The sequence below is a fragment of the Pleurodeles waltl genome, chromosome 2_1 (assembly GCF_031143425.1).
Source record: "Pleurodeles waltl isolate 20211129_DDA chromosome 2_1, aPleWal1.hap1.20221129, whole genome shotgun sequence".
NCBI lineage: Eukaryota > Metazoa > Chordata > Amphibia > Caudata > Salamandridae > Pleurodeles > Pleurodeles waltl.
Genome location: NC_090438.1, coordinates 120,254,058 through 120,280,768, shown reverse-complemented (window position 1 = coordinate 120,280,768; position 26,711 = coordinate 120,254,058). Strand labels below are relative to the sequence as shown.

Here is a 26,711-nt window from a genome sequence, read left to right as displayed (position 1 = left end):
TTTAAAGTAAAGTGCACAACAAAGTAAAATCCCCAAACCAATTCAGATAAATAGAAATAAATTTACCGTGCAAGCCGACACCAAGATCAATAAAATAGGACAAGGGAGAATGTGGATATGATTTTCTTTTTTTGTTTAAAAGTTTTAAAACACAAAGAACCTAGAAAGTAAAGGGCTGTTGGAAAACATCAGTTTGGGGTTGACCGGCCCCTAGGAGCAATTTCAGGCTGACCACAATGGGCAGAGGACAGATATACCAATGGGTTGTCCAAATCAAAGTTTTTAGTCTAGTATGATTTGTCATTGTCAAGCTTGTGCTGGAGCCGTTGCTTTTAGAGCCAAGAGCTCTGAGATGGACAAAGCTGGATGTCATGGCTCCCTAGGATGTTTACCAAGTCTGATAAATTTGCTGCCTCTCCACCGTCCAATGTTTTACTTTCAGCCACTTTTTGGAAGCCAAATTCCTCTGGCAGCGCAAGTCTGGAAATTGTTGGCTGGCAAGACTTCACAGTGCTAGATTGTGATACCAAATGCTCCCATCAAACTGGTTTTCAATGTAACCGCAGGACAACCCTTGTTTGTTTTCAGCTGACATTACTGCCTTCCTGGGCAGGCTTCAGCACCTTTTGTCTTTCCTCCAAAATAACTACATTTTACTTTTCACTGACTGCTGGGAAAGTTCTATCTGATTAGTCCTGCAGCTCTTCAGTCGTAAGGGCAGTCTTCTTTTAGGCACCATATCTCTCTGTAGCCAGGTCTTCTCAGTCACTTCTGGTGACTAGGAAAAGTAGCCTTGCAGGTGTTTTTTTTTGGGGGGAGGGCGGGGGGGGGGTAATGGGGTCAGGGCAGGGGGGGAGGTGTTGGGTGGGTGGGGGTAAAAAATAAAACAAAACAAAAAATGAAGAAAAAACGTACTTGTACCTCGCCACCCGCCACTACCCGCCGCACTCCAGGCTCCCAGCCTGCCCTGCGGCCAGTCATGATGTGGCTCAAAGCAGCATTATGATTGGCTGGAGCTCCCTGGCTGGGCACTCCAATGCAGACTGGGAGCCTGGGCTTGCTCTCTCCAACCCAGCAACATAGTGTCAGGTTGGAGAGAGCCCTTGTGCGCATATATATTTGGCTTGCCCAAGATGGCTGGCCAAACACACATGCGCACTGAGGGGAGTGCTCTCTGTGCAGTCCTCTCACTGCTAGTCACCCCCATTGCCCTCAACTTTAAAAATAAAATGATAATAAACCTGGTTTATTATCATTTATTTTTAAAGGATTTGCAGCTCCTGCTATTGGGGGAAGGAGGGGGGGTGACGCTTCTCCGTCATAGCGGAGGAGCCAGCCCTGAGTCTCCTGCAGTGTGTAGTCCTTTAGGCCTTTGACCTTTAGGGAGCAGTTTGGATTCCTGGGTGGCATGCATGAGTCAGGAGTCCTGGAATGAAACCTTCAAGCAGGAGTTGGAAGCCTTTATCCAGCAGGGCCTACTTTGAGTGGTGTCTTCACTGGTCCAGGAATGTTATGTGAAGATGATGGTTGAGGTGCCAGATTTATCCTCTGCATTAGCCAGGGGTGAGAGAAATTCTTCTACCTGATCCTTATATTTCCTCCTTATGCAACACTTTGTCTTTGCCTTACTGCAAAATTATCCAGGAGCCCCTGCTTAATTATGACAGAACCCTCCTGATAATATACAGGCTTGTCATCAGCTCCTTAGCCGCTCCCTATTTCGATGAGCTCTACTTCCACCTGATGGGTTCCAAATAAGTTCTATCCTACAAAATGACTGGAGTACTGCGGTCTAGGAGGATCCAGGGAATGTGCAAGAGAATCCCTCATTGGCATCTCCAAGTGAAAGGCTGTCTCTTGTTCTGACAGCTGTTCATGTGCACTCTCAGATATCTAATCCTTGCAGAGAGGCCAGGAATTAATACTGCCAGGATCTTCCTTTGCTCAGAAACAAGCAGTTTCTTCTGGGTCAGGGTAATTAACTCACCCAGCCTAGAATGTGGAATTTAGCTCTAGAAGTTTGATGAGTGGAAGACCTGGCTCTAAGCCAGTTCTAGCCTAGGTAGTGTAAAGTACATTTTTATAAAGTTACTCTTTCAGTCAGGTTATCAAAAATCCAATGTTACTATTTAATCAGATTTTGAAATTTATATAGGCACAAAAATTTGCGTTGCTAGCACGATCCTTGCTAGTGTTTTCTCAAGTGGAGGTATACAATTAAGTATTGTAATCCCATATAGGCCTGTGTCTTGGAAGATGTAACTAAAACTTCATAGAGAAGTCGTTTTTAGGCCTTCAGTCACTGTTGAGGCAAAGTTTTTTAAATATAGTGTATGCCACTTTTTTGTGTGCATGTATTTGTGTGTGTGTATGTGTATATAGTATATCCCAACTGTGTAGTTGTAGGTAGGACTTAGTTAAGAAAAGAAGAGCTTAGTATTTTCTGTTTGCAAATAACTTTGGTGCCGTTTGACAAGCCTTCATAAAACTTAAAAATAAAAAAATAAAAAAAACTCCTTCCTGGATTTTTATACGACCTGTCAAATAACGCCCTGTGGGCGCACTGAAAACTGAACAGCGATACTGTGAAAATGGCTGCACAGAAAGACTGACATTGACAACAACACTGTGCATGTGGGACACGAGTTCTAGTCACTTAAAAAAAACTATGTATTGAATTTCGGTGTTTTTTTTTTTTTTAATTTTTTTTTTTTATTAAAACACTACGTTTAAACTGATATTTTCACCTAACCATTATGCCACATTAACCTTTGTTTTTTTCAATCAATTTCTGAGTTTTTTTATGCAAAGTATAATTTTATTTCCATACCTATGACGCCACTTTAGTCTTTTTTTTTTTGTTGAAAAACCATAGAAATTCAACTTTATACTTATAGTTATACTTATGTTAAGAAACTGGAACTCGTAGCCTAAGGTGAGTTTCTGCCACAAGTTATATTTTTTTCAGAGAACTATAACTCTAACTGCTGAATTTCTATGGTGTTGTGTGGATAAAACTATAACATCCATGTCACCTTTGTTTTTCCAATTAATTTCTATGGTTTTCTTAATGTAAAGTAATATATAAATACCTATTATGGTAATACAACCACTGCCACACATGGCCTTCTGCTGGGGGTCGAGCTGTGTGCTGCAGTGGATCAGTGGATCCGTGGATCGATAAAAAAAAAAAAAAGGGAAATTTTTTGCCCATGGGGGTCTCCTTAGAGACCTCTACATGTGTGCTACGTGGTTAGGATACCTCTTATGTGGCTTTTTATTTAAGTTGTTTTCCCGGGGGCTCAACCAAGGAACAAAACGGTGGTCGCAACTTTCCTTTCAGGTTGCGGCCAGCCAAACAGAACCTTGCTTGTTTGCTCAGATCAGTGGATACCCACAAATAATCCATGTTCACCCATGGAGGATCCGCGTCCTTATATATCCATATTTTTCTTTCTTTAATAACTTGCAACCTACTGAGGAGTGTTAAATACAATTACAAAAATGACTCTTTCTACATCAAGATACACCTTTCTGCAAAATGTTATGTAATTCCGTTCAGCCCCACCCCCTTTCTCAGCTCCCGCTTGAGGAGTCACCCTGGAACTTTCCGGACAGCAGCTGAACTAACTTGAGTACTAGTTTTGACAATTTCATGATGACTTATAAAACTGTGCCAAAGTTATTAGCAAAAAAAAATCTGTGGGAAAGTTGGTCCTAATTATAACTATATAAATCTGCTAAGCAGTCTGCAAAGCAGTCTAAAGCAATCAAAATCAGACAGAAAATAATAGGGCAAGGGGGAACCCCTCTAGCTCACAGATTACTCGCAGATACAGTTCATGTTTTTCTTTATTTTACGCTATGGCCCTTGAAGTACCTGCATTGTTAAGTCAGGATTTTAAAATACCTTTTTCTTTTCCTTTTTTGACTTCTGAGGTTGCTCTTAGTGCCCCACATCAGAACCTAATGAGAGCAAATACAACTGTTTTGACTGGCCCACCATTCAAATTCTCCAAAATGAAAATTCATTTTGGGGTATGGCTAGCATTTTTCTGCAGTGCCTTGCCATTCGATAGTCAGAACATGAGAGCTACCACCGGATGTGTGTTCAAGGCTCATGTATTCCTCTGCAGCACTATTTAGTTACTGTGTGAAAGTGGACTGTTTGTTGGAGGGGATGTGAGTCCCCCTCAAGTAATGTCACAGTAGCGTATCAGGTTCGGTTAGGGTTCAGGGTTCAGTAACTTAAGCCGGCGCTCAACTCTTGGTAAATGTAGCAAAAGAGCAGACAGGCTTAACTGAGGAGAAGTGTGTAAAGCATTTATCAGTTTCAAAACAGTTAAAATTAGAAAGCTCCCACTCAAATATATAAAAATAGGGTAAAAGTTAATGAACAAATAGACACTAAAAATGACAAAAATCAGTTGTAGGGAACCAGAGAGATGATTTTTAGAAATGTTAAGTTAAAATAGCGCCTAAAAGCACAGAGTGCCAGTCTCAGTTATCTGGTTGTGCTAGACAGGGTCCAAGTCAAAAGTTAAGGCCAACCACAAGGTGCTGCTAGTGAGGCATAAGAACTAGGTTTGTCCTAGTGCAAAGTTTACCTTTGGACTTACAGAAGATTTTCTGGAGAACAGTCCTTTTTGATGGTTCGTCAGCAGGTCAAGCTACAGGCGGTATCTGAAGAAAAGCTTGACAAAGGTGCCCTGAGGAAGTTTGGTTCCTTGGTGGGAGCCTCAGCTTCTTCAGGAACCTTGGTGCAATTGACAGCAGGAATCTCTGAGCAGACAAGGTCTGGAATCCGTGCCCAGAAAAGGTCTTGTTGGCTGTCGAATGCTGTTTGATGTCTGCCTTGTTGATGTTTCTCCACGTTTGGACTTGGAAACTTTTCTGGAAGTTAAAATCCTTTTCAGTAGGGGGAACTGGTGAGTTCACTTTGACTGGCGAGTCAGTGGCTGAAGCTTCAACCTGGTCTCCGCTGGTTCTCTGGATGAAAAGTTTTTAAGTATCCAGTTTTGCAGGTTCTGTGATTAGAGTGCACTCTAACACCATCCAAGGTTTTAGGACCATAGGTTGACCACTTCGAGGTTATGACTCCCTCTTCAAGAACCACCAGCAGGATCCAAGGCAAATCCAGATGGAACAGGTCTGCTGGGCATTTAGAAGAAGTATGCTTCTTGTAGCTTTTGTGGCCCTGTAGCTCCACAGGAGGTCATTCCACTTAACCTTTGAGTTCACTTCTTTATCCTTTTGGAGCGGGTCTAGCCCTTTGGTTTCTCCCCACATAATGAACAGCAGTCAGTCATTCATCTGTCTTCCGCGGGTCCAGAGGTGTTCTGAAGATGATGTCCAGGGATGCCACATTTATACCTGGCACTAGCTCGTGGGAGGAGCAGGCTCCCTCGCCAATAGTAACCCATCGAAGAGTTAACCTGCTTGAGTATGGATGGAAGTGGCATGAGTATGTTGAGATAGTGAGGTACATGTTTCATAGTCTGGCTCTCGACAATACGTGTTTTGGATGGAAGTATTAACCTATTTTTTAAAGACGGCAAAACGACCACCAAATGTGGGTGTTAGGAGATAATTTCTTAACAATTGTTAATTTTGTTATCAGTTTTCTTTGTGCATATTCAGGGTCCATCAAGCACCGTCTGATGAACTGAAATGCACAACTGAGGCTAGTCAACAAATCAGTATGTTTAAATAACGTGAAACATATTAGGCTAGACTAGGGAAACGGAGTGGTTAAGTTTCAAACTATAAAAGTTTATTGAATGTGAAAAAGGTTTACAGATTAAAAATCAATCAGTAAACATTGCATGAGTACATTGTGTAATATAAAGTTCAAATCCATCAGTCATATAGGTAAAAGGACAAATTAGCATGATGTTTCCCTCAAAGGGAAAGGTTAAGTAAAGCAGTGCTCTCACGAAAGAGAGCACCCTACTCTGCTTATTCTGGCTCGAAAGAGGACAAAAGCATGTCTGGAAACGTTCTGCTCTGCACTACCTTAACCAAGCAATTCTAACATTCTCTACACTTAGTAAAGCATGCAGGTATAATCTAGGGCTCATGCTTCTCTACGCCTCCTTCAGTTAGGACATTCTACAGTTATCACATAAAGGAACTATTTCATATGAGAAAGAAGACACATCACCAGCGGTAATTCTGCTTTCTGCTTCTTCTAGAACAAATACACCCAACATGAAACAAGATGGCAACCAAATGTTAGCCAAAGGCCTACACTAACCATCTAAACGTGAATAGCACTTGCTCATTGACATGCTAATGTAGATAAAATGCAATATATGTTATAGGAAAAAGCCCTTTCAGTGCAAATATCTGATACTAAGGATAAGTTGTAAACGTGCCCATAAATAGTGTAAGCACAAACAAATCATAATTCCCATTGTAGCAATCCTAATGTGAAGTTGAGAGAAAATAAGATAAAAGCAAAATACATTGTGCATTACACAGAATATATGTTGTAAACTGCATGTTGCACTTGTTTCAAAGTTATTATAAAATGAGATGTTATGCAACTAAAAATAATATGTTGACGTTTTATCTTTAGCTAACAAGAAGAAGGAGAAAGAACGCCCTGAGATCTCTCTTCCTTCAGACTTCGAACACACAATTCACGTGGGGTTTGACGCCATCACTGGTGAATTCACTGTGAGTACGAGTACCTTTTCTTAAGTTAAAAGTTTTACCAGTGACTTACGAATATCAAGTAATTATTGTTGCTATAGGAATTCAAGTGCCAGTGTCTGAACAAAGCAACCCTTTACTATGAGTTTTCTGATTCACAGATGGGCGCACACAGTGCATCATGTGTGGATGATACATGCACAGCATGCCTGTATGCATACTACACCGTACTGTCAATCACGACTGCATGGTTACAGTAACATCTCCCGATAGGGCACCATGTGATGAACTTGTATACACTCCCGCGCTGACTAAATGCTCCATTCATAACACCAAAGCAGTGCATGGGAGCGGACAATGTGCATTTTCAGAGAGAACCCTCCGGATCTTGTTGAACCAGCGCCAGCTCCAGAAGTTGACTCTTCGCCCAATAATTTGTTTAGCAACATGTTTACAAATAAGCTAATTCATGCCTATGACTCTTACCAGGTATTGCCATACCTGGTAAATGCAGGTGTTGTCTCATAAAGAAAGCATGTTTACTAATTTGTAATACAAACCCAGCGTCATGTAGAAGGTCTTCACTGCCAAAGGAGTTCAGGTACAATGGAAAATATGAAAGTTTTTTCTTCCATTGCAGTTCCTTTTGAGTAGATAAGTCAACAAATGCACTCTAATGTAAAAGTAATACTGAACGCATCTGATCAGCCAGACTACCTGTTGTGGACATTGTTTGTGGCAATGGGGTCTAACCTAAGTCAAGAAGGGCTGCACCCATGTCAGATTTTCCAGATATTCACATAAGCTGTTAATGTAAACTGAAGTCATTTATTTACATAGCCATCAGTTATTCTAAATTCTGGCATTAAACTGGCCCTTGTGTACTCAATTGGATACTCCTGATTTAGAAATTGCAGCGGATTGCAAGACATGCTTCACTTTTTTGTGAATATTTCCAGTACCTACCATAAAACAAGATTACTGAAACCACTTATTGGTACTTTGCTGAGACGAAGTCTGTGCCGGCAGCACATACATCTCATCCTTTGGTCCTAAACTTCAGTCTTCCCACCATGTAGGCACTTGCACAGGCACACAAATCTAAGTAAGTAAAGGTTGCTAATTTGGGGTTCTCTGGGTTCCCTGAGGCCCTGTGCTGTAATCTCTAATGCTGCAACTTGTTAATACACAAAGGGCAATTGGTTGTTATAAAGTACATATTAAGATGGGAATTAAATGCACTATTGCTGTGACGCTTTAGCATAAATTTGCCCCAGTGACTAGCTAGAACCTCATGCAGTATTACCACAACCACCTTTCTTTAGGAATTCTGTTTTCGTACTGTGGCTATAATAGAAATCGCCCTTTCTTTGTCAAATGCGAGTGAGGCAGCTCTCTGGCGTCAAACTAAGACAACAGTAGTGTGGACAATAATTCTGGTTAATTGCATTTAAGGTATTACAGGACATTGCACTAGAAATACACAATAAAGCAAACCTTATTGTGGAATATCTTTGTATAAATATAAACGCCAGCCAAAATCTGTGAAGCAGAAGTCCTGTGCCAATAAAGTAAATGCTTTGTTTAAAGATAGGTTGATAGACCTCCAGCAACCAGACATTTGATGAGTAAAAGGCGGTCACTTATGAACATCTATAAAGATCAATGGATAGGCCCAAGAGCTTTCCTCATAGCTCTGTGAATGTGGTCATGATGGCAGATGCTTTACAATGCGCGAGTATGCATGATTTGGCCCTAAACCATGCATTCTTACAAAGTGAAAATAGGAGATTCTAATGATGGTTTGTATTACTGCACAGTGCGAAAGTATAAGCGGAGGAGGTTTATCCGGGGTGCTCAATGAAGATTAAATTAACACTTTATGGATGATGTGCATTCCCAAAGTCAAAATTTTAGGAAAACCTAATCCAAAAGATCAGCATAAACAAATCCACAATGCAGGACTCTCACCCTATGAGATAACTGAAGGGCTCTCTCTGAAAATATATTTATTTGGGCCAAAACAATCTGAATGACAATAATCAAATTTAACGCAATTTTTCATTAATTTCAAATTTAATAATATCTCTTTTATTATATTTGCCAAGATTCTGGGGAATCGATGAACCAGAAAACACCTAGTGCGATCTATTGTATGCAGTTTTGGGACAGGCAGTATCTGCATAATCTGAAGTGTTGGGACTGGTGCGTTGCCTATTGACTGGTAGTTTAATATCTAATGCTTCCTGGTGGAAGCCACCGAAGCAGTAGGGCTCTAATCCAGTGTCACCAAGTGGTGTTGTATCTCACTGCGCATGCAGTGCCATCTGAGACACATCAGTTGCTTCCTTTTACATTTGTGGTTGTGTGAAGATAAGTTATTGAGTGATTAGCTTGTTCACGTTGAATTGTGCCTTGGATAAATTTAGCAGTGCTCCCCCTGGGCATAATCTTTATATTCTCTGCAATTGTGACAGTGTGTTGAACATACAGTTAAGTGACTCTGCTGTTGGCAAATACTGGACGAAAGGGCCTTACACAGTTCCTACTATCCAAAATCGAAAGAATTAAGGGGAGCCCCTTGATTAATCAGGCTCTTACATTCATTTCCCACTCTCTAGTGAACTGTCTCTTTCTGCATCACGTTCTCTTTGCCCTTAAAAGTTTGGAAGTGCCATAAAAGATATTATTCTCACTAAGTAAAGTTATGAATTTATGCTGTGGTTTTGAAATCTGGTCTGCATTCTGGTAGTATGCAATTCATGGACAGTTATGTGCATAATCTTCTACAGACATGCTAATGAGCTATATGTGGCACTGGGTTTCAGCACAGTTGTGTGATCATCTGTATTTAAGCTTTCGGCTTCAGCACATAGTCATTATTGCATGGCTGTCACAGCTTTTTGAAGGTTTAGGGGAGAGGGCTAGTGAGGATCACCAAGAGAAGTCGGTTTAGGAAAATGTGGGTGGCAGCCTTTCAAAAACAAAAATCACTGAAAAATATTATGGGCCAAGTGATAGTCATTTTATGAAGAAAAAAAACAATAAGCTATCTTGTGTGGCATCAAATGTTGCCTCATTAAAACAAATAAGAGTCAGATGCTTGTTTAAGTACCAGGGTATTCACACTTGTTAAGTGACTGTAATCAATGTCCTGTCTAGAAGAGGCACACTTTGTTGGGAAAAGTGTGGAAAATTTGATATTAAAATAGGATCTCAACAATAGGCGTAGTCCTGGCTATTATACCTAAGAAATGATACTTCCAAACTTTGGAACAACTGTGATTGTTTCTGACCTATTTGGTACCTAAAAATTGCCCTGCGAGACTGTGGGACGTCCCATGCTTCCCGCCCATTGATTCCACCTTCTTTTCACCCTCTCAGTTGTCCCCCATTCTGTTTTAACTTTCTTTTCTTTCTTTATTTACGTCCATTACAGCCAGATCTCTATGGCTCACAGATGTGCACAGGGAAGCTCCCAGAGGTGCGTCACAGGCCCAAAAAAGAAGCTTGCATCAAAGTGCTTCTTTGAGATGTCATAGCACTTGCAACTGCAGGTTCATGTGTGTGCAGTAGATTTGTTGCTTGGCTTGCCCCACCTTATTTCATTTAGCCCCTACTTCTGGGTACCCGTGTTGCACATTGTTTTGCAGAGAATCTCTTTGAAGTATCCCCATGTCAAATTTGTCGCGATCGGGCGAGCCCCATAGCGTGCACGGAGGCACATTGAGCAGGGACTTTTTCCCAAGACACTGAAATTAGCTACCGCTGCATTGTACTTTGTTGCAATGTGAACTGCCATTGCATCTAAATTGAAGAAAACAAACCTGTTATTTAATGTTAAACCTGCAGTTATCAGCAGTTTGATCTGCATATAAATGCCACCCTTAATTTTTAGATGATGGCGAACTCTTGCAAGACAATGGCGGTTCCATACTGTTTTCCGAGCTCCATTTTCCTTTTTCATACACATTCTCACATGGGCTCAGAAAAGAGACTTACAGGCTGACAGTGTTCCAACTCAGTGTTCCTTTTTGTGACAAGTAAAGACCACTCCCCTCTATGCAAGTTTGCACAATATGTACCCCTTTTCCATAGATACTGTTTGGATCTCTGCAAATTGATTTGTTTGGGGGGAAAGATTCTTGTTAACCAGAATGAGATGAACCAATTTGAACAACAACTTATATCCTCCCATACCTGTTCATGATGTCTCACAGTCTCATGATGCACTGCGTTGTGAACTTACACAGGATCTTCATGCTCTTGTCTGCACTAATTCACTGGGGACAAAAAGCTAAGGCTTAAACCATTATTTCATTGGAGATTGAACTTAATTTAAAACATGCTTCATGCACTTTTTTTCTGATCACAGTCATAACTACTTTATTTTGTTTTTTTTCTTCACTTTCAAATCTGTTTTTTAGCTCTGTGTTTGATAGCGAGAATGATTCCATCTGTAACTTTCGAATGCCAATAAATGTAGGCTGTCAATGAAAGTGAGCTCAAAGGTAGCATGGAATTATTTTGCATAGAAGCAATGCCCGAAGAGACCAAAGTAAGGTGCTGAGCTGTCTAATGTTCTGTTTTTCTGTCTCTTTCTTTTATTTTGCCATCCTCAGGGGATTCCGGAGCAGTGGGCACGGTTACTCCAGACGTCTAACATTACTAAACTGGAACAGAAGAAGAACCCACAGGCTGTCCTAGATGTCCTTAAGTTTTATGATTCCAAAGAGACTGTGAACAACCAGAAATATATGAGCTTCACATCAGGTGGTAAGTGGATGCTGAGCCTTAAAATTCTAGAGGAGATAAATGAGACAAATTTGACCCCATCAGACGGTGTGTGCTGAAAACACAAAGACAGTCCTTGGTCAAATAAGCTCTGTTTTTTTTTTTTTGTTTAAACATACCTCCTTATAATTTGGAATGTGTTTCACCAGAATATTAACCCAGTATGATCTGGGTTCTATCTTGTTATAACAGTGTCCGGGGCTGACACAGGCTGAGTGGTGTGAAATAACTCCTCCGAGTGGAGATATGTGGCAATTCTAAGCAGTTTAGGAGTTTATGAAAAGAGTAACTTCTGTATCATCCAGTCACAGTGGCAACTTTCACTCCAGTGTGGGTAGGGTTTGCTAAAGATAAAATAGTAACTATAGAAGTATGGTGACCTGGTGAGTGCAAAACTGCATTTACACAGAGGCTTCCAATGATTGAAAAGCCTCCACTATGACCTGTGCTCCCGTCACACCATAGAAGATGGTGACAGGAATTTCAGGCAGGAACAGTAACTACCCCTCCTTTTCCAGGGTGTGTTCCTCAGCCCCATCCAAGACCAGCAATAGTTACTGATCAGAAAGTCACCTTCAGCAGCCAAGAAATCTTACTGGTCATGACTTATCACCACCACCTTAACCTCACTCATAATTAATCCATATCCTCCCTATTAAACCAGAGTGTCAGTTTGGAGCTTGGAGCTAATTTCTCCTGGACTGTGGCAATATGTTCTCAGTTCATGAGTGACTGGAAAACCAGGTAAAGTACAGGTTTCGGGTACCTGACTTCCAGCCACTAACCTTATCCAGCCTAAGGTTACTTGAAGCCTAGGAACCATGTCCAACTGGTCTTATTATACCTACATTGGTCTGCAGATGTAGCCTGCATACAGTTCTAATAATTTACATTTACATTTGTAATGCAATTACACAACTCTTAAAAAGGAGAACTTAATGCACCATAGTGGATTATTGTTGATTTTACCTTTCTGTTCTGTGTGGATGTTCATTCCTGAGTCGTCTCCCTATAGATGAACTAACAGCGAACTTTCCAGTGCAGAAGCCAAGAGATTAGAAACGTTTGTCCAGTCTGATGGTCACAGGCCAGAGTCTTGCGGGGCTGCTCAGCCTCTCATACTTCTGATAATCTGCAAACTGATTGAGTTTTTTGTTTATTGGAGAGGCATCTCTTCCCATTGAAAATCAGTACAGGAGCACTCTCATTCAACACACATCATGTGAAGATCCTTGTGTAAAATGAAGGCTGCTTGTCCCAATCAAAACAAGGCAAACTTCCATTCTTAGCTGATTAGCAACATTGGTATTTTAAGTTAACTACTAAAAGTATAATTGGACTTGATAATGGTTTTACATGCCATCATTGTCAACGGGCACATTGGTTTGTGCAATATGTGAATAGAGACTATTTCTAGTGGTATTTGCACACCCATGGATTTCACAGTTTTCCCATGACACATCAGGGCAAACAAGAGAAATAATATATGGCAGATTCATTGAATAGGGCACTTACTACCCATGACACCATAGTCTTCTTTATTGCAAACGATAATACCATTGCAAATCAATCTTTTCATTTTCTACTTAACCCGGCATCAGTGACCGATCTATGTAGGATTTATACGTTTTTTTACAAATGTTTTTCAGAAAAGTGAAATCAGTTATTTTGTTAGATGATTTCAATAAGATTGTATTCGTATACCTAGTTTGAGCTCCTTTTTAGGCTCTGTATCATACTTAACTTGAATACATCTTCGTTCATAAATATTATTTGGAGGGATACACTTGCAGTGTCTGTCATATCACACCTATCTCTTTACTCTGTGATCCCTGATATGCAATTCTACCTGTTCTAAAGTACACAGGGTCATGCCCGTCCACCACACCTTCAGGTCGACAGTAATCTCCTGGAGGATGTGAAAATTAAGGAGTTAGCTCTTACTTTTCAGCAGACATTACAAAGATGAAAAACTGAGCCTGCAGTTTTGCCATTAGGCATACTTCAAAGGCAATATAAAATAAATGAAATAAAACAGGAAATACTTGGGACATGAGCAGCATTAAAAGGAATGGATCAACATTTTCAAATTTTTTTAGAGTTAGAATGAATGGCTAAGTCTCTAAAACACACTCCTCAACACAACTGCTTTAATGGCAGTAAAATGTATTGTATTTCCAAGATTTTAGTACAATGTTAGAAATTTCTAAATTATTTCCCCATTTCAGGTTTATGCTTAAAGTCGCATAAAAAAAAATTGTTTCTAAATCGTGCGTATACTTGTCAAAACCCTCTCTGATATCACTGTGTGGAAAATGATATTTCTAAGCCATCCGCAGACTTGAAGTTCAGAAGAGGAGTTTACTCAGCGTTTGAGGGCGTGGCTGGATTGTCAGTATATTAAACATCTAGACCATATGAGTTTACCCTAGAATTATTCTGATTACATTTTATTATAGTATTGTCCTTGGTATTTGTATAGACTTTATTATGGCTGTGTGTGGCACTGAAGCGCTTATCCATGTGCGTAGCATACTATACCATGTCGATATGTTGGCTTTCTTCGAGCCTGTGTTGGAAGTATTTTCATGTCTTGTGTGATGACCACCCTGAGGTGCATTTATGTTTAGGAACGCCGAAGTATGATGGGTGCGAAAGTGTTAGAAATAGATGTACATTTATATAATGCATGTTAAGCTGCCAGTTCTGATTAACTCTTCAAGTCTTTTTTTTTATTGTGCTGATATATATATATTTTTTTTTTAAGTTCTCAGTACCTTTCCGTATGCTTGCTGTGAAATGAGGTGTCCACTTTGATCTTATGGAGCCAGACGAGGCAAAAGGTGTAGACAAACAGTAAGGGGAAGGTATCGGAGATCTGCCTGGAAAGACTATTACAGGCCTCCTTATAATATTGTCCTTATGAAAGGTCAGTTGATTAGATTTGCCAAGACTCAATCCTTTGTCGTTATAGGATGTCAGTGTGCAAAGTATGTAGCCAGTTGGGACCTGAAGGGTGGACAATGTATGAATCCTCTAGAGACCAACACATTTGTGGCGAATCTCTTTAGTCTGGGTGTCCTGTCTGGTTAATATTGAATTAGGCTGGCTGCTTTAGGTTGTCTCTCAGGCATCCAGTTGCCAGCAAGGTTTCACAGGCCCTTCATATATTACATGCATATCCTATTGGAGATGAGGGATCAGGTAATTAATTATATGATATCATGTGGTGACATGGATTATATTGAGTTGAGCTGTTAGATCATCTTAAGGATCAGAGTAACAGCCCTCCATCTTGAGGTTAAAGGTGGGAGGTGGTCTAGACATTGTTTATGTCTATGAAATTGGGATGGGATGGGAGGGGTGGGGGGCAGGCGTTAAGTCCTGTATGCCATTTGGCATGTTGCAGGCCTTCAGGTGCAAAGTGGCAGCAGTTACTCTCCTATTCATTTTATAGCCATATTGTGCAGTTGCAAGAATACATCATGCCATCCAGTCAGTTTCTTGAAAGATAACACTCCAATAGCTTTTTCCCTAAAGGCACACAAGTAATATAAAGGCAAAACTTGGATGGAATTTTAGACACTATATGATAAAATTGAACACTCCCATTAAATCAGGTGTCGTTTTCATAAGGATTATACCTCCTGTGTATATGTGCCCAATTGAGTAAACTTTCATTTCTGAATCTGAATGTGCCTGACACACAGTGGTGTTGGGAGAGCTAATTCTGTGTGGTCCTTGGCAGATTGAGTAAGCCTTCATCAGTGAAGGGACATATCCACATGGAATAGATGCAGATGACATTAAGAGCACATCCATCTCAAATATAAGAATGTGAAAATTAAGTAATTCTCATGTTATTTAATTAGTTGATGAAGAACAAGTCAGAGCATTCATAGACCATGATCAGATTAAGATGATGTAAGAGTTCACACCATCAGCATCACTCTTTCAGCGGGACGGCAACCAGTTTTTCTTCGTGACGGGCACTCATCCGCTCCACAGATCACATACCTCTTCAGATCAGCAATCAGGGTGCAGGAGAGGGTGATCTCTTCTGAGAAATAATTGAAAACAAATGCGCAGTAATTGCTGCCATTTTATTGAATTAATAGGTTTTATTGTCCTGGGTAAATGCAAGTGCTTTAAGGGAAATTTGAGTCGCTTGACAGCAACAACCCAGTCGTGCTCCAATTATATCCTGGAGACATTTGTATGTGTGCTTCAATGTTTCCTGTTCTTTTTAAATCCTGACTGTAATGCCTGGTGCACTAGTGCAAGCAAAACATCCGCTTGTCTCTGCCAGTGCTCTATTTATAACAGTTTGTGTAGGAGGGCAAATGAAAGTAGAACTCAGCATGTCATTTTCAAGCAGGCATGTAATTATGATGGGGGTCAAAACAAGCGAATCCAGCCTCCTACATACTGTTCAGAGCTTAGATAGCAGATTAAACGATAGCAAAACTATTCAATATTTTAGTCTATTTCTTTCATAATAGACAATTGATTCATTTTTAATTTGCTATTGTCACTTCCAGGTGTTTTGGTACTGTCTGTGAAAAAGGCAAGATTGACAACGGTGTAAGGATGCGCTCTCAGTCGACCCACAGTTTTTCTAAAATTAAGCACATCAGCAGGCCTACCACAATATTCTCTATTGCGTACACCTGTTAGTGAACTGAAACCAGCATGATGGTTGCCTCATCCACTATTTAGTGTCTCAAAATCACATTTAGCTGAAAAATTAGAGAACCTATTCAATTTTAATTGAGTGTTCTCGGTCCTGTCTTCACGTCCTAGTCTCTGTGACATATTGTTTATTTATAGCGCTGACGATTCCTAGGGAAGTTTCGAAGCGTGATGCATCAACCCAGTACCAGAAACAATGATGTAAAAAAGACCTCCATCACACGTACACACTACACGACCCCCTTTTTTACATGTTTTTAATCATGATTAATTCAGCAATTGCAAGACTAACGTTCTGTGTTCACTTTCGAAAAGGAAGTCGGGAGAATTATAGGTGTTACCTTGCAATGACCTCATTTAAATGCAGATTCATATTATGCATGAATGTTGATTGCCGTCTTTCGATGGTCCCTAAAGCAAGCCAAGGATATGTCCACGCCATAGGAGACTGACAACTAATTTAGCCTAACCATCACTGTGAAAGGCTGCTGTAGGATGTTAGATTGTTCAAACTTTGTAGTTTTCAACAAATACATGGCTCTACTTCTAATAATGTGCTAGCCCTCAAGATTAGTTGGATAATGTAGGGTTTTAAAAGCTGTAGAAATAATTTACAATTACAGCTTCGCTTGCTGTATCAAAGGGACGTGTGGTCACACCCTCTGGCTTGGAAAGGTTTTGGTGAGAGCTTAGAAATACGAGATTCTTACAGTGGAATAGCGTGTAGCGCCAATGATAATATGTAAGATCTCTGCGTAATGCTCAAAGTATCCTAAACAAATGATTTGATTTTTGTGTAGTGGTATACACGGTAGGGTAGGCATCGGCTAATTTTTGATGGATGTTCCACTTCTGGCAAATTTAAAATTTTCTAATTCTAAACTGCGTGCTACTATCACGAACCTACAGAAGTCCATCCTTGATTCCAGTATAGAAGCTGAGCTGTCAACTCAGTGTATTACCTGTAGGCAGAATTTAGAATGAGCAACAGGTCGGCACCGCAAATGCAAAATGCTTGAAGATGATAGTCCTACCGAGTAACTTTTTAGACCCTTGGAAAGTGACTTCAGTCAGGCCAACAATGAGGTGTAATATCGTACTCACTGCTGCTTTTGCTCACACTACTTGGGAATTTTTCATGGAGCACTTCCCCCTTACTTGTGACTGGGTCAGAGCTGTCTGCTTACAGCAAGGGCACGGCATTGCCTAGGACATGTTACTCTACTACATTAAAAGCTGCCTGTGGTCTGGCAGAGCCTGCGATCTATAGGCCTATTTCTGAAATACCTCTCAGCCTATCTGAATGCAACCTATGGAGTGACCTCCCGTCCGTTTTTTGCTCCATGACCATAATAGACCATTGCTTCATTTTATATAATGCTTCAGCTGACAGTGGAGGGGTCAGTAACATGGTTAGAACCTCTTGGCCCTTTGGCTTTTTTTGTAAATATAGTTGTTACAAATTGGGGCCTCTAGTTGGCAGAGGTATGCACCCTGTCCAAACAGGGACCACAATCCTAGTCAGGGTAAGTCACAACACAACTTAAATTATACAGTGCTCACCCTCTGGTAGCTCGGCACAGAGCAGACAGGCTTAACTCAGAAGGCAATGTGTAGGTCAATAACCGTGAAAACACCACAAAAAGTACTCCACACCAGCTTAGGAAAATAGACAGTATTTATCTGAATGAAATAAGAGCAAAACGACAAAAATCCAATATTGCATAAGTCAAGATATCACTTTTTAGAGGTTTACAGTAGTCTCAAACCTTAGGAATCAGTGGTTGTATCCTTTTAACACACATTATCTGGGATGTCTACAAAATAACAACACAAAGGAGCCGCAGAGGAGGAGATACGTTTAAAAGTAAGGCGATGTGTCGGACTATCCTGCGTGGCAAAGAAGATGCGTCATATTTTTCCATGCTGCAAGGCGTGTGTTGATTTCCAGGACTGCAGCCTGGGTTCCTCACTGCGATGCAGGGATATTTTGATGCCCTGGGATGATGCGGGACCCGATGGTAGGAAGGAGCAAGGGCTGCGTCGATCTGGTAGGCTGCATCGGATTATTATTATTATTATTATTATTATTATTATTATAATTATTTTTATTTTTTACTTACGGGGATTTTCTTTTCTTTGTTGAAGTCTTTGTTGTTCTTGAGACTTCAGAGCAGGAGGCATGCTCAATCCAAGCTCTTGGAGAGCACTTGTCAAGGAAGGCAGAGTCCTTCCAGCAAGGTCAGAGGCCAGCAGGTAACAAACAGGATAGCAGTCTTTTCAACAAAGCAGTCCAGATGAGTCCTTTGGACACCGAGACTGTTCCTCTGACAGAGTCCAGTTGTAGGCCCAAAAGTGTCTGATTTGGTGGGGTCGGAGACCCAGTATATATGCCCAAAAGTGCCTTTGAAGTGGATGAAACAACAAAGAGTGGTTTTCAAGTGCACAAGATTACCCTCTCAACCAAGCCCTGTCTGCCAGGACCCCTGTGGTTTGGGGGGGGGGAGGGGTGTTTGGTTATCAGTCCTTTGAGTGAGGGCAGGCCAATAACGTCAGAAGTGTAAGTGAGAGTCCCTCCACCCTTCCTTCCCAGGGAAACCCATCTGCATTCAGAGGAATGCAGATGCAGCTGAGTGTCGTGTTTATGGCTGTCTGGGTGGAATGCACAAGGGGAGTTGTCAACCAGCACAGACCATATGTGGATTGGAGACAGGCTGTAAGGTACATATGGCAGTGAGGTCTTTCTAGAAGTGGTGTTTCCAAAATAGTAATGTAATAGCCAACTTCACCAGTAGGTAGGATTTCTTATTACCATTCCAACCGTACCAAATATGACAAGTCTATTTTTCTCAGATCAGAAATTACCACTTAAAAGCATATAAGGGGATCTCTAATGCTGGCCTATGAGAGAAACAAGTTTCACAGTAGTGAAAAACGACTTTGGGAGTTCTTCTCTACCATGGCATGTAAAACGTATAAGTACATGTCCTTCCTTTTATTTTCATAGCACCCTGCCCATTGGGGTTACCTAGGGCCTACCTTAGTGGTGATGTAGGTGTACAAAAAGGGGGAATTTAAGGCGTGGCAAGTACTTTTAAATGCCAAGCTGAAGTGACAGTGTAATTGCACACATAGGCCCAGCAATGGCAGACCTAAGACATGGTTAGGGAGCTACTTATGTGGGTGGCACAATCAGTGCTGCAGTCCTACTAGTAGCATTAAATTTACAGGCCCTGGGCACACCTAGTACCCTTTACTAGGGACTTACAGATAAATTAAATATGCCAATGGGGTATGAGCCATTGTTACCTTGCTTTAGGGAAAGAGCACATGCACATTAGCACGGGTTAGCAGTGGTAAAGTGCCCAGAGTGCTAAAGCCAACAAAAACGAGGTCAGAAAAAGAGGAGTAAGGCAAAAAGTTTGGAGTGACCCTTCAGAGAGGGTCATTTTCCAACAGTAGTGTTCTATGGAACCCTGATCAGCTTGTTGTAGTATATTGCTGGTGTCTGTGTGCTCTCAGTGCATTGGTTTTGCAGTCTGAATATTTTCTGGATTCATGTGCTGTCAATTATTCCACCATCCCGTGGGTAGGTCCAGAATTCTCCACTATCTTGTAGTCCCTTTTCTCTTTTTGATTTTTTTTTTGTTTGGTGAGTGTCTATGGAGCCTCCATTTGTTGTCCCCTATGAAATTGTTCTGCTTCCTCCGGCAGCTCCTACCTTTGGTCACCATCTTCAGATTCTTTTTTTTCCGCCGTTGGGTTTGGATGCTTACAGAAGGATCTCCAATCCTAGGAAAAATTTGGAAACGTTTCTGAGGAACATTGCTAAGAAGATGACTCAACTCAGAAGAGGAGGTTGATTATTCTATTTAAATTATTAATTTTTGTTCAAATGTTCTCAACGGGTTTTGAGAACACCCATTTAGGGGGCTCCCTGTTTGGGCTAATAGAGAAGACACCATTTAGTTCTACAAGATGTGTCACCACAAGTTCTCACCGAAGAACAGACACCCGGTCTGCAACCTCTATCTTCCAGTCGAGCACCAAAGTGAAGTCTATAATGCCTGCTCCTTCTTCAGGTTGAAACCATTTCAGGTGAGAGCGAGACAGAAAGTATCCCATCACACCATGCAGGACCAGCAGACCGCCCCATCCCTGAGAGATCTAGGACTCTCAAGGGAAGAGGAGGAGAACTTTGCTGAGAAAGTATAATGGGAAACGTCTGACAGAGATCTGCAGGTCATCGATGTCGAAGAACAGGTGATGAAAGAGCAAAAGATCTGAGGTAGGAGATCCATTGGCCTCGAAACAATCATCAGAGTTACGAAGGTTTGACTGGATGACATCGAAGCATTCGCTGACCCAGGGATGCCCCAAGACGAGGAGCCCCACAAATCCCTTGAGGGGAACTCCAGTGGAGGAAAAGCTCCAGTGAAACACAGGTTGTCGAAGGATGGACAGGTAAAAGGCGCTTCGACGTCTAAGTCAGACAGGCAAAGAGCCGAACACTGAAGCTCCATGACTGATAGTCTTCAAAAGAATCTTTGACGCAGAAAATAAAGACTTCAAGCCTTGTCCCCGAAGAACGGGCCGCTGAAATTGAGAAAAAGAGAAGTGCCTCAAGGCCGAAATGCCTACTCTTTTCCAGAAAAAGATGAGAGTCTGAAGGGGTTCAGGATCCCGCCAAAACCTTTGACATTGAAGGAGACAATAGAAGAGGAGGTTGAATAATTCCAAACGCTGGTCACACCGGAGCCTCAAGAAGAGGAGGAAGAGCTCTTCTATGAATTAAAAGAACAGGTAGTGCTGTATCAGGTGCGGTGAAATCCGAATACAATGAACCTCAATAGCAAGACCTAGAAACTGACTTACCTGAGAAGGAGTCAGTTATACGTTGAATCCTTCACCTCTGAATGACATCGGAATGTACAATCAAGTGATCAAGCACACAGCTGACAAATATGATGTGCTGGAGGAAGACAAGCCACAGTAATGTTTCCTTCTAAAAAGCACTGGTGCCTAGTCAGGCAAGAAGTCAGTTCCTATCTGTGCTCTCTATTGTCCTCGATCAGGGAAAGGAAGCATTCAAGAAGCCATCCACTTGTAGAGCAGTGAGTCCAAGGGCTGAGAAAAAAATTATAAATATTCTTCTAAGGATCCTGCTTACACCCTGCTTACACATCTGCTGGAACCCTGCAGATTCCATAATCACATCCACAGCTAGGAAGAGAGCCAGCATCCCCTCAACCTGCGGACTGCCTCCTGATAAGTAAAGAGAATGGACCTGATTGGACACAAGTTTGAACGGAGTGCTTAGAACCAGTGGCGCATTGCGAATTTTAATACACTGCTGAATTGACATGTCCATCAACACTGGGAGGAGATGGGGGATACCCATGAAGCACCTTCTGAAGCAGTATAAAAAAAAGGGCAGTGCATCTGGCAGAAAGTAGCAAAAACATCACCAAAATATCCCTAAAATCTGCATTGAATCCGGCAAGTATAGAAGAGACTGAACCCCCACAAATAAGTGACTTGACAAAAACAAATACCCTTTCACAAACAGCATCAGTGAAAGTCCAAGGCGAACAATCAAAACTTCTACACAGAACACCACTTGGAGGCAGATTAAAAATCTTCCTCCAGGAGTGGGGAAAGATAACTTCAGACATATGGATACTAAACATGAAACAATTTGGATACTGCATAGAACTATTCAAATTGCCACTATCAAGGGGACTAAGAACGACGGTCCATTCCAAGGAGGAAACAACTTGTTTTCTCAAGGAGGTAGAGGAATTACTGGACAAACAAGCAATACAACATGTCCCAAAACAAGAAATAAAGGAAATTACTCAACATATTTCCTGAAGCAATTCTAGATCTCAGGTTTATAAGCTTATTTATAAAAACTCAAACATTCAAGATGACAACTTTACAAGAGGTCATGCCACAGTTTCAAAAAGGGTATTACATAGCAGCAATAGACTTAAAGGATGCCTTTTCGCACAGTCCAATGAATCAAAGACACAAAAATATCTAAGTTTTGTGTGAACAGAAGACATTATCAGTTCACAGTACTGGTATTTGGAATAAAATCTGCGCCAAGAGTGTTTACAAAGTGTCTGGCGGCATTAGCAGCACACCTGAGAACAATGGGAATGCATGTATACCCGTACCTTGACCAGTAGTTAGTAAGAGCAAATTCCTGCTACAAGTGCAAACAGGACATTTAACAACTAAGGAAGACCCTTTACACGCTGGGATTCTCGCTGAACATGGAGAAGTCTCCTCCTAAGCAGAAGAAGATTTTATTGGGAGGAAGAATCAACTCAATTCAAGGGAAACCTTTCCGCAACAAAAAGAGAACACAATCCATATTGACAGAAACTCACTGTTACTGCAGGGGACAGGATCTGACTATGAGGACAGTGCAGAAACTATTAGGGAAGATAGCATCATGCATCCCTTTAATCCTATATGCGAGACTTCACATGAGACCAATTCAAGAATGGATTCCAAACCAATGACCACAAGCATCTGGGAGTTGAGAAGATCTAGTGGTTTTCGCACCAAAAATAGAGGAAGAAATTGCATTGTGGAACAGAGCACACATTACACATGCCAGGAAATTTGCACAGCCAGTGACAATAACCAGAGACTCTCATATGGGATTGAGAGCTCACATGGGCTCACTCAAGGTACGAGGACTATCAAAGGAACAGTTTGCAGTACAACAGATCAACATCCTGAAATTGAAGACAGTCTTTCTAGCTTTAAAAGCCTTCCAAATAGAACTCTTAGGGAAAACAATATTGATTCAAACAGACAATAGAACAGTGTTTTACATCAGCAAACAAGGAGGGACTCAATCACCATCCATATAGGCTCTATAACTAGCTCAAGAACTATGGAAACTAGCCCAAGAACTATGGAAATTGGCAATACAGAGAAATCTAAATAATACATACATCTGTCTGGAAAAGACACTGTCGAAGCAGAGTGGAGCAGACCAAGCCTCATGCTTCCAGGAACTGAACCAGAAGGTGGTAGAAAGTATCTTTCGGAAATGGGAAATGCGTACAATAGATCTGTTTGCAACACCACAGAATGCAAAATGCCAAAACTTTGCCTCCAGACAGCCACACCACCTGTATGGGGAATGCACTGTTGGTAAACTGGTCAGGGACACCCCCACCCCCAATTCCTCTGTTGCACAGAGTGATCTGACAAATGCAGAATGAGCTAGATGACACTAATTTTGATGGCCCCAAAGTGGGCAAGACAGACATGGTTCTCAGAGCTAATGGAACTAGCACAGAGAAGCTATCATCAAAGGCTACCAAAACAACAGGATATGTTGTCAATGGAAAAAGGAAGGGTAATACACCCAGAACCAGAATCTTTGAGTCTATCAGCACGGCTCCTGAACACTTGGAATTCATTTAAAGGTGCCAGAAAGAATGATGGCAGTTCCGAGAGAAACACCGACAAGAAAATGTTACTTGCCAATATGGAAAAGATACTCACTACGTTGTATTAAAAAGGAAATTGTGAGAAAAATTATACAAAGGACAAGCCAGTATTAATATATTTAACTTATCTTCTATAGGAAGGTCTTACATGTGCATCCTTAAAGGATCACTTAGCAGCAATAGTGGCTTATACAAGAGGACATTTTGGAAGACACTTGTCACATCACCTGTAATATAAAGATTCTTGGATGGAGTAAAGTGAATAGCACCACCCACCAAGAAAGGTGCCAGCACCCACATTGAATGTGAATGTGCTACTCGCTCAGCTAATTAAAAAAAACGTTTGAACCTTTGCACAAGATTGTATTATCAATGCTAACCTTAAAAATTGCATTCCTAGTAGCTATCATTTTAGTGTGTACAGTAAATGATCTGCAAGCACTTACATTACAAGAGCCCCATTTTTAAAATTCAAAAAGATTGGATCATCATGAGAAGAGAGCCACAATTCTTGCCAAAAGTCATTTCATAGTTCCACAGGAATCAAAGTATACAAATCACAAGTTTAAACAACAAAATCATAGACACATGCTGAAAGAACTTTGATACATTAGATGTATGCAGTGCCATAGTGTACTACAGAGAAAAGGTGAAGCCAAACAGAAAGACTTAACATCTGTTCGTATAATTTGCAAATAGCTTCTTAGGAAGGCCATTATCTAAGATCACAATCGCAAGATGGATTACGCTAACAATCCAGTTGTGCCACACTTAATGCAGGAGAAACTTTAACTGTGGCATGAAAGCACATTTAACACAAATGAAAGGGGCACCCAGTGGATCCCAATTTCCTAACCGTCTCAGCCATGATTACCCCACACGTTGAGCTATCTGGGGCACCCAAAATCATGCTACAGTTTTTAAACTGAAAAGCCATGCACTAATGCTTTGGGTCCGACGGGACTAGGCATCATTTACAAGTCTGTGCTTTTTCCATGCTAGCCTTGCCCCACCTGAAGCCCATAGGCTTGTTATTGTCCCCTGAATCTTGTCTATAGCTGATCTTGGGAATGTAAGCAGGATGCAATTAAAAAGGTATGTCTGCTTTTGAAGAATCAACGCCTATCGATTGTTAAATCTCGATTCTTCCATCTGGCTAGTAAAACATCCTCTTCCTTTGCCTCCTTTCTTAGATTATACTGCAGAAGTGCCTCCAGGGGGTTAATAATAACAAAACCCAGATTCTTAAGCTCCACCCGCACCTCCTCCGTCCAGTTTGGTACATTCCAACACATCACCTCTGACTTGGAATTGTTTACTGAAGACCCATATAAGGCCCTAAAAACATTCGCCATCCTTTCCACGCTAGGGATAGTACCAACAGGGTCTGATGTATGTATAACCAGTTCATGCGCATATAACACAATCTTATTGCTATAATGCAGTGAAAGTATTGGAGACAGGGGACACCCCCGCTGTGTGCCTCTACGAATATCGAAACTCCTAGTCAGTGACCCATTGAGCAGAATTCTGGCTGAAGAATCCTCTTACAGCCTTGGAAGGGATTAAAACCCAGTGCTGCCAAGACCACCCAAAGGTAAACCCAATACACATGATCAAATGCATTGGCAGCATCTGTTGTGATCACTGCCAAGGGGATCGCTTGAGCGGTGGCTGAGTCAGTAGATTCAGTCAACTGCTGAGTGAGCTCATTGATCTGTCGCTTTGGCTGAAAAAACTTTGCATACATTAGGTGTAAGACTCACCATAGTGTACTACATGGAAAAGATCAATCCAAACAGAAAGACTCGACAACTGTTCATATAGTTTGCAAATAGTTTCTTAGGAAGGCCAGTAACTAAGAACACAATTGCAAGATGGATTGCGCAAACAATTCAGTTGTGCCACACTTCATGCAGGAGAAACTTTAACTGTGCCACCGAAGCACATTCAACATGTAAAAGAAAGGGGCAACCATTGCCTTTCTGGCAAATGCACCATTGCAGGAGATCTGCATGTCAGCAATGTGGTCATCGGTACAGTACACGTTTATAAAACATTACTGTATCGACATACAGATGAACACAAAAACACAAGTAGGACAAAGGGATCTACAACATCGGTTACAAATCAGTGTCCATCTTCAGCCCAACCACCACAATGTTAGAAACCACTACAAAACCAATGCACAGCATATGAATCCAGAAAGGATTCATTCTGCAAAACGCATTGTGTCTTACCTGTAGATGTAGTTTTGCAACTTGAAGAATTTTCTGGATTCCCAATAGAATCACCTCTCTCCACCAAGAAGATGGAAGGAAGTATCATACAAAAAAAGAAAAAAAAAAAAAAGAATCCGAAGATGGCGACCAAAGGTGGGAGCTTCTGGAGGAAGCAGGACAACGTCACAGGGGACACCAAATGGAGGTTCCGTAGACTCCCATCAATAAACAAACAATCAAAAAGAGAAGAAGGACTTCAAGATAGTGGATAATTCTGAATCCAACCAATAGATGATAGAATAATGCACAGCATGAGAGTCCAGAAAATTCTTCAGGCTATAAACTCACACCTACAGTTATTTGTGGCAGACTGCACTGCTTAGTTGTCAAAGGTTGGCGTATCCGTGCCTGTGGTGCCCTTGCTGTGGAACATGTATATGAAGCTGTACATGATCTGCTTGAAGCTTGGGGGCAGGTTTCACATTTATGTTTACAGTATACAGTTATTTCCAGTGAGTGTAAATTTTGCAGATATTTAAATAACTTTGTCTTGCTAATAGAGGAAATTCCAAACTGCATGTGTTTTCTCCACCTGTTGTTAAGTTCTGAGTTGATGTTGATTGGTTGAAAGGTCTGGTGTACATCTGCCAGGACTTAGAGGCCTGTAGCTTTTCCCTCCAATGAAGAGTAAAAGCCATGGTGTGATTTTTGAAAACTCAGCGAGTCTGGAGTGCCAGGCACACTGTCTCACCCACAAGGCTATTAAATCCTTTTGCGTTTACATTTGAAACCCCTGCTTTCAGAGATGAAAATTGATCACATTAGTGTGACATTGTGAAGACTCTACTGGCTCCACATTGCTAAACAT

The 26,711-nt window shown here is 41.2% G+C and overlaps 1 protein-coding gene across 2 annotated transcripts in view; it reads left to right on the top strand.

The window, feature by feature from the left end:
• PAK3 (p21 (RAC1) activated kinase 3) overlaps positions 1 to 26,711 on the top strand; it is a 314,354-nt gene that overhangs the window by 130,022 nt on the left and 157,621 nt on the right. For both annotated transcript variants that reach the window (XM_069211402.1, XM_069211392.1), the window contains exons 3-4: positions 6,581 to 6,681; positions 11,280 to 11,433. In XM_069211402.1, coding sequence (XP_069067503.1) covers positions 6,581 to 6,681; positions 11,280 to 11,433 — 255 coding nt within the window. The remainder of the gene's footprint in view (positions 1 to 6,580; positions 6,682 to 11,279; positions 11,434 to 26,711) is intronic.